At 53.3% G+C, this 9,095-nt stretch overlaps 1 protein-coding gene across 1 annotated transcript in view; it reads left to right on the plus strand.

Moving 5' to 3' along the window:
* Positions 1-6,385, plus strand: part of SLC35C1 (solute carrier family 35 member C1) — a 7,258-nt gene extending 873 nt beyond the window's left edge. Inside the window, exons 2-3 of the mRNA XM_008050594.2 lie at positions 458-984; positions 5,624-6,385. Coding sequence (XP_008048785.2) covers positions 458-984; positions 5,624-6,183 — 1,087 coding nt within the window. The 3' untranslated portion in view covers positions 6,184-6,385. The remainder of the gene's footprint in view (positions 1-457; positions 985-5,623) is intronic.
* The last annotated feature ends 2,710 nt before the right edge of the window (positions 6,386-9,095 follow it).

Here is a 9,095-nt window from a genome sequence, read left to right on the forward strand (position 1 = left end):
CCACCCCCACGTCCCACGCCGTGGCGGTCCCAGCCTCCCGCTCTGCACCCGATCCCGCCTGTTCCTGCACCTTCGCCCGCATGCCCCCTCCTCCCCCATCCTTCCATCCCTCTCCCTCCCTTCTCCCCACGACCCCTCCCTGCTAGCCCCAAGCCCCTTCTCCCCACGCAGGTCACCTCGGTCCTGGCCCCACCACCGTAACCCGTCCCTCCCCCGGCCCTGTGTCTTGTGCCATGAGCCCCCTCGGGGTGGGAGCGGGTTGTGGAGCCACACAGCTAGACTGACCTCAGAGCAGAAACTCCCCATCCAGGAGGTCGGTGGGGAGGCCCCTAGGCCACCCCCCATGTGACAGTTGAGGGCTGCCACTTGCAGACAGCACAAGTGAGCTCCTTGCCCTGGACTCCAGGGCGTCAGTTCTGGCCTTGAGGCGACCTGGCTTCTCTGCTACCATGAACAGGGCCCCGCTGAAACGGTCCAGGATCCTGCACATGGCGCTGACTGGAGCCTCCGACCCCTCTGGAGAGGCAGAGGCCAGCGGGGAGAAGCCCTTCCTGCTGCGGGCATTGCAGATCGCGCTGGTGGTCTCTCTCTACTGGGTCACCTCCATCTCCATGGTGTTCCTTAACAAGTACCTGCTGGACAGCCCCTCGCTGCAGCTGGACACCCCCATCTTCGTCACCTTCTACCAGTGCCTGGTGACCACGCTGCTGTGCAAGGGTCTCAGTGCACTGGCCGCCTGCTGCCCTGGTGCCGTGGACTTCCCCAGCCTGCGCCTGGACCTCAGGGTGGCCCGCAGCGTCCTGCCCCTGTCAGTGGTCTTCATCGGCATGATCACCTTCAACAACCTCTGCCTCAAGTACGTTGGCGTGGCCTTCTACAACGTGGGCCGCTCGCTCACCACCGTCTTCAACGTGCTGCTCTCCTACCTGCTGCTCAAGCAGACCACCTCCTTCTACGCCCTGCTCACCTGCGGCATCATCATTGGTGAGTGACAGCCAGGGCCCCGGGGACCAGGGCGGGCTTGGGTCCAAAACCCTAAAGAACATCCCTTCCAGGCATCTTTGGACTTCATCTGTCCTGGCTCCCTTGGGGCAGCAGTCATGTGAGGAAGAACCTGGGGCCCAGAGAGAGCATGTAATTTGTTTAAGATCACCCAGCAAGTTACAGGCACAGCCAGGGCCGAAAAACTGCAGTAATAATAGCAACAACCACAGCAAAAACAACTAACATTGACTGGGTGCTTAAAATGTGCCAGGCACACAGATGTAAGCACTTCAACCATATTAGCTCCACTAATCCTCATAGCATAGTAGGATTAGAGTCCACGTTTTACAGAGGGAAAACCAAAGCACAGAGAGGTTAAATAATTTGCCCAAGATCACACAGCTAATAAGCAGCAGAGCTGGGATCTGAACTCAAGCAATCTGACTTCAGAGTTCACACACTTAACCACTATATATATTGTTTCCAGTGCTTTTTGTAGAGGATAGTGCATCTTTCACTAACTCTACCATCATCCTCTGACCAGGCTAGGTCAAGGATAACACCTATGCTTTCAGAGACCTTAACTGTCTTTCCAAACTTGACCCGCAGGAAATAATAATTATTGATGAGGATATTGTGCTAATCATCTCCTTTTCCTCCCAAAGTCCCCTGAGTAGTGGCATCACCATGATTATCTCCATACAAAGAAAGAAACTGAGGCTCAGAGAGGTTAAGTTACTTGTCTGGGGCCACACCACTCAGAATTAGCCAGGCTGGGTTGCCAGGACTCCCGGGCTTTCGCTGCTAACCTTTCTGCTCTGTTCTTGTCCGTTGGAGGTTAGAGCTACAGTGTCCAATACAGTAACCACGGGCCACATGTTTAAATTAGTTAAAATGAAATAAGATGATAGGCATCCCATTCTCCAGCTACAGGTGTTATCAACTCGTCCTGTAGCCCACATTTCTCATGCTAAGGAGCCACATGAGGCCCGGGCTGTGGTATCAGCACAGATCATAGAACATTTCCGTCAATAAAAAACACGCTGAGTTAGGTCTCCAGTCTCCCCAGTGCCATGTCATCTAGAAAGGTGAGCTTTATTTGAACCTGTTCAGGTTTTTCCTGGTGCATAAAGTTCACCTTATTTGACCTACATACTCTTCACTGGTGTCTCAGAGTCTCAGGCGAGGCACACTGGTTGGTGTCTGAAGGGCCCCAAACTGTGCCTCCTGTCCTAGAAAACGTTTCCCCTCGAGCATATGCTGGCTGCAGAGACGCTCAGTCCAGGTCCAGGAGGGGAGAGGGGAAAAGGGCAGGTTAGAGTGAGGGGAGCTGCCAAGGGCCCTCCTCCTAGAATTCTCCACTTCCTCCTCAGAGAACAGGTGTGCTGCCTCACCTCCTCCGTTCTCAAACTCTCTAGAGAGTCTCTGCTTCATTCCTACTGACACTGAAGGGAGCAGGGAGGCCTCCTAGTAGGAGAATTTGCATGCAGGAAGGTGAAGTCACTGGGGAAACTGGGCCCAAATTCCAAAGGAAATCCAAGTAGCTGATGGTGAGATGGCTTTTGAGAGTGGTGCGTTCACTGACTGGGATTAGGGCAGGGCCAGGGAGGCAGGTGCTCTCCTCTTTCTTATTCAGTGTTCTCCCCTTTTTTTCCTCCTTGTAGGGAAGGATAGGTCTTAGGTGGTTATTCCAGGCCTCCCGCCCCCACCCCCCATATCACATAGTACCTTTCAAGGCTCCTGGCTGAGAGTCCCTCTGGGGTCTGGCACCTTGAGGCTGCGGTCCCTTCTGGACTCAGAGGTAACAGCAGGAAGACTGGGGGTGCTCTAACTAAGCGGGCCAGGGGGTGGTGTGGCCCTCTGCCCTCGTTGCACACACCCCCCCCGCAGGTCTGTGCATACCTTTTGTGCAAAAGTTCTCCCAAGAATCTTTTAAGAGTTGAGTACCGGCCAGGTTCAATGGCTCAGCCTGTAATCCCAGCACTTTGGAAGGCTGAGGCGAGGGGATTGCCTGAGACCCACCCAGGCAACTTGGCAAGACCTTGTCTCTACAATAAATCAAAAATTAGCCAGGTGTGGTAGCGTGTACCTGTAGTTCCAGCTATTTGGAAGTCTGAGGCGAGTGGATTGCCTGAGCCCTCAGGTTCAAGACCTACCCTGGCAACTTGGCAAGACCTAGTCTTTACAATAAATCAAAAATTAGCTGGGTGTGGTAGCGCGTGCCTGTAGTTCCGGCTCCTTGGAAGGCTGAGGCAGAAGGATCACCGGAGCCCAGCAGGTCGAGGCTGCAATGGCCAGGAGTGTGCCACTCACTGCACTCTAGTCTAGGCGACAGAGTGAGACTCCAACTCAAAAAAAGAGTTGAGTGCCTATGAGGTAGTTGGTGCCCTGTCCCCATTAATACTCACCACCACCTCTATAACATCTTCCATTCATTCATTCATTCATTCTCAACTCTTCATTGGTGGCTAAGCACATGCCAGGCACCGTGCTGGGCTTTGGGGACACAAGCTTGGAAAATATAGCCTTGACTCCTTCTGTGAGGGTGTGGCGATGGTGCGTGGCAGTCAACGACAGTCATACTAGCGTGGTAAGGGCCGTGATGGGGAACTGAAGGTGCTGTGGAAACTCTGGTGGAGGGAAGGGCCCTGGGCAGGGGGCAATCCGAGCAGGCTTTCCGGAGTACTGTGTGGATTTAGAGGAAGAAGTGGGAAGTGAATGTTCTAGACACAAGAAAGAGCATGTGCACTTCTTCATGGCTGGGCCACCATGAGACTCTCCAGACATGAGACTGCCCAGTGAGTCGGACTCCACAGAGGGCCAAGTTGAGTGAGTCGAATTTGTCCCAAAGGCAAAGGAGAGCCACAGAGAGGCTTTAAGCTCGAGCAGGGCCTGAGGAGGTCTGTACTGTAGGAAAATCATTCTGGTTGCCACGTAGAGAGTAGATCAGTTGGGGTAAGGAACAAGAAGGTGACCCAGATCTTTACAGATGAAGGAAACTGGAGCTCAGAGAGATTAAGTAACTTCTCCCAGGCCCCTCAGCTTCTAAACTGCTGGCCCCAATTGGAAGCCAAATGCCCCTGATTCCAAGGCTTTTCCCACTACCAGATGTGGCTGGTTGCTGTGGCAGGAGATATGACTTTGTAAAAGTCAGCCCCTGCCTTCTAGGAGCAGGGAGTCTTCCTAAAGAGACCAGACTATCCTCAGTTACCTTAACAACCCAGAGCAGGCACTTTAATTTATTTTTATTTTTTTGAGTTGGTGTCTCACTCTGTCTCCCAGACTGGAACGCCATGGCACGCTCACGGCCACCCCAGTGTCAAACTGCTTCAGCCTTCCAAGTAGCCAGAACTACAGGCACGCGCTACCATGCCCGGCTAATTTTTGTATTTACTGTAGAGATGAGGTCTCACCAAGTTCCCTGGGCTGATCTCAAACCTGCGGGCTCAGGCAATCCACTCGCCTCGGCCTCCCAAAGTGCTGGGATTACAGGTTGAGCCACCGAGCCCGGCCAACAAGCACTTTAAAAGAAAGCAAGGCAGTAAGAAGCTGCAGAGTGGTCTGGGTGCTGGGGGTCTCAGAAATGAATTTCCTCCGGAAAGGCCAGCTTTGGCCTTGAGAAATGAGTAGAATAGAATCCTCTGGAAAGGAGGAAGGTGTTTCTGGCACAGGACACGAACAAGGACATGGAACCTCAGGGTGGGAAGCAGGCAGCTGAGAGGGGAGGCTCGGGATGATTGGGGACGCAGAAAGGGCTGGCAAGGTGTAGGAAGCCTTACGTGCCAGGCCGAGGAGGGTGGGCTTGATAGGAGACAGTGTGGAACCATGAAAGTGTGTGGTGACTTATGCCTGTAATCCCAGCACTTTGGGAGGCCAAGGCAGCAGGATTGCTTAACTCCAGGAGTTTGAGACCAGCCTGAGACTTCGTCTCTACAAAAAAATCAAAAAATTAGCCGGGAATGGTGGCATGCGCCTGTAGTCCCAGCTACTCAGGGGGCTGAGGGAGGATCGCCTGAACTCAGGAGATTGAGGCTGTGGTGAGCTGTGATCGTGCTACTGCATTCCGGCCTGGGTGACAGAGTGAAACCCCACACTCAGAAAAAGATTAGAGTCTCAGAGAGTGCCTGTCCCAAACACAAGTGATTCCGACTTAATGCTCACCTTGCCGTGTTATGGAAGAAGCCAAGGCTTAGAGACCTCAAATTACTTGCCCAAAGTCACCTGAACCACTAAGGGACACTCATCCTTCAGAACTCAGCTCAAATGTTACTTTCAGATGCCCTAGGCCAGCACAGTCACCCAGTCCTGTTCTTACAACACCCTGGAATATTTTATGGACCTCATTACAATTCCTACAATGGTAATTACAGAAGTAATGAGGGAATGACTTGTTTTAGTGTCTGCCTTCTCTGCTGGATTGTAAGCCCTGTGAGGACATTTTCTTGCCCCAGGTCCTACAGAGTGCTTTGTTTGGAGTGGAGACTTTGGACTCAATTGTGGGAGGGAGGCTGGGACAGAAGGGTGGAGAGGCTGCAGTTCACAGTCTGTGGACTTTGGCGTCAAAATTCCCTGTCCTTCCTCCTCCTCATCCTTGTCCTTCTTCTCCTACCTTGGCCTCTCCCTCCTCTCCCCACTGCAGGGGGCTTCTGGCTTGGTGTGGACCAGGAGGGCGCAGAGGGGACCCTGTCTCTGCTGGGCACCGTCTTCGGCGTGCTGGCCAGCCTGTGTGTCTCACTCAATGCCATCTACACCAAGAAGGTGCTCCCGGCGGTGGACGGCAGCATCTGGCGCCTGACCTTCTACAACAACCTCAATGCCTGCATCCTCTTCCTGCCCCTCCTCCTGCTGCTGGGGGAGCTTCGGGCGCTGCAGAACTTCGCCCACCTGGGCAGCGCCCACTTCTGGGGAATGATGACGCTTGGTGGCCTGTTTGGCTTTGCCATCGGCTATGTGACAGGACTGCAGATCAAGTTCACCAGTCCTCTGACCCACAACGTGTCGGGCACGGCCAAGGCCTGTGCCCAGACGGTGCTGGCCGTCCTCTACTACGAGGAGACCAAGAGCTTCTTCTGGTGGATGAGTAACATGATGGTGCTAGGCGGCTCCTCCGCCTATACCTGGGTCCGGGGCTGGGAGATGAAGAAGACCCAGGAGGAGCCCAGCCCCAAGGAGGACGAGAAGAGCAGCCTGGGGGTGTGAGAGCCTCCGGGGACCCAAGGGAGAATACTCAGGAGGGGCCGAGACAGCAGTGACGGCTGTCTTCATGGACCCAGGAAGGGTAGTGTGGTATGGAGTGGGTGTTACTGACAGACCTGATTGGAATATGGTGCTTGAGGCCGGGCGCGGTGGCGCACGCCTGAAATCCCAGCACTTTGGGAGGCTGAGGTGGGGAGCATCATTTGAGCTCAGGAGTTCGAGATCAGCCTGGTCTCTACAAAGACCTTGTCTCTACAAAAAAATCAAAAATTAGCTGGACGTGGTAACGCACGCCTGTAATCCCAGCCATTCAGGAAGCTAAGGCAGAAGGATCGCCTGAGCCCGGGAGGTCGAGGCCGCAGTGAGTCATGATCGTGCCACTGCACCCCAACTCACAAAAAAGTGAGAACCTAACTCAAAAAAAAAAGTATATGGTGGTGGAAAAGGAACCAGTGTTCCCAAGTAATAACATAAAGTTGCCAAACCTGTGTCTACCCTCTTTCCTATTTCTGGAATTTTGTCGCTCCCCAAAGAGCCACCCTAGTGAGCGTAGCCCCCTTCCCACTGCCTCCCAGGGCCTGTCTGCCTCCACGTCCCTCAGGGGTTGGGGCTGGGCCGCCACCTTGAAGGGACAGTGTTAGCAAAGCTGTGAGGTCTTTGCTGATGCTCGGGGGAGATGGGAGTGAGACCGCACCACAGCCAACTGAACAGGGTGGGCAGCCTGTCATCTCGGGCAGGCAGGCAGCATGGCTTTGGCCCCACAAACCAGCCTCCCTTTGGAGGACGGTGTGGGCCGGGCCGAGAGAGAGGAAATGAACAAGGGCTGCTGGGCAGCGGGACTGAGGTGGATTGTGAGGAAGCGCCGACCCTCTGTACCCCCCCATATTTTCGCTTTTGAACATAAGAGAACCACATGTCTCCTACAGGTTAAACAGGGTCATTAACATTCTCCCCCAATCCCTGATACCAGATTATCTGCCTGAATCCTGTGTCCCAATGGGCAACTGCCCCTCTGGTCTCCTAGCACTGGACACAGCTACCTGACTCAGGTAACCATCTTCTGGAAGCAGAGCCAGGAGCTCTTCCCTTCTCTCAATTCTGCTGCCCCCAAAGACATCCCCAGGTGGGGCTGACAGAGCAAGGGTCTGGGCTCAGCTGTGCCTGGCCCCCTAGATCCCTGCAGGGGAGGGGACAGAGCCTCGTTCTGAGCCTCTTCCTTGTGAAAGTGATCAACTAGCATTGCCTTCTTCCCAAAGGTTGGGGCTGAAAGAACCAGCCTTTCCCATCTTAGTCCATCAGTTCCTATAACAAAATACCTGAGACTAGGGGCAACCCCTTCGAGTCCCCTCCCACTGTGGGAGTTTTTCTGTCCTCAGTAAATCCTGCTTTCTCACTTAAAAGAAAAAGAAAAAAAAAAGAAATTGGAGACTGGGTGGCTTATAAGCAACAGAAACTTGTCTCAGGGTTCTGCAGACTGGAAGACCAAGGTCAAGATGTCAGATTCGGAGTCTACTGAGGGCCATCTCCTGATTTTTAGGTGGTGCCTTCTTGATGTGCCCTCCCGTGGTAGAAGCACAGACAAGCTCCCTCTGGCCTGTCTCATACAGGTGCTAATCCCATTCTTAAGGGCCCCCCCACCCCCCGTGACCTAATCACCTCCAAAGACCCACCTCCAAATACCATCACCTTGAGGATTCCAACACATGAATTGAGGGGGACCACAGCAGCCCCTTACCACACCCTCCTGGCCTTGGGGTGGCTTATCCCTTACCCTGCCCCTCCCGGGGGGCCTTTGTACCTCCTCTCTCCTTGGAGTGACTTCTGATGGTTTTAGTCCCTGAGTTGAGAAGCTGGGGAGAGTGGGTCCTCTCTCCACTCCACTGCTCCAGTGACTCCACAAGCCCAGATGGTTTCTAATGCAGTTGTTGGACCTGATGCCCCGAGTTGTGTGTGATTTAATCAAGAATCAGACAATACTTACCTGGCAGGGGAGATACCATGATCACGAAGGCGGTTTTCCCAGGACGAGGCTTATCCATTGCACTCCGTATGTGCTGACCCCTGCAATCTCCCCAAATGTGGGAGACTTGACTGCATAATTTGTGGTAGCGGGGGACTACACTCACACTTTCCCCTGAAAAAAAAAAAAAGAATCAGAGAAGACATTGTGTGTGGACCAAGTGAAGAGGCAGTATGACCTGGAGGGAATTTGTAAATGATGCTTAAAGAAAGAGCTAGGGGTCTGTCAAGGGCAGGAGGGCTTACCAAGCCTGGGTGCCAGCTGTCTAAGGACCAGTTCTCAGGATAAGGGGTTAATCCAAATGCCAGGGTTCCATCTTGGGAGGTGGGTGACCAGACTTCAAGTTTCCTGTTAGTTATAGCTGCCATGTACTGGGTGCTTGCTGGGGGCCATACACTGTGCTAAGCATGCTCTACCATTCGTCTTCACAACCCCCCACAGACTGAGGCGGGTGCCGTCACTGATTGATCCCCCATTGTACAAACAAGGACACCTGAAGGTCAGAGAGGACCACAGGAAGGAAGAGGCAGTAGTAGGGCTCAGGCAGAGGTCTCTGCCTTCAGAGTAGGGGAACTCAACCACAGTGCCCTTAACTACTCAGCGTTCTGATTCTCTTCCATATCCAGCATTTTTTCTTTTTTTTTTTTTAAGCACCTGTTAAGTGCCAGGTACTACGGCAGATCATTGTCTTAATCCATTTAGTGTTGCTGTAAAGGAATGCTTAGACTCAGTAATTTACAGAGAAAAAAATGTTTATTTGGCTCACAATTCTAACATCTGCGGAAGTTCAAGGTTTTACACCTGCTTTGGGTGAGAGTCTCAGGCTGCGGAAAGCTGTGCAAAGATCTCATGGTGAGAGAGGCAGCAAGAGAGAGAAGGGAGGTGCCAGGCTGTT

The sequence above is a fragment of the Carlito syrichta genome, unplaced genomic scaffold (assembly GCF_000164805.1).
Source record: "Carlito syrichta isolate Samal-C Ts95f unplaced genomic scaffold, Tarsius_syrichta-2.0.1 Scaffold61241, whole genome shotgun sequence".
Lineage (NCBI taxonomy): Eukaryota > Metazoa > Chordata > Mammalia > Primates > Tarsiidae > Carlito > Carlito syrichta.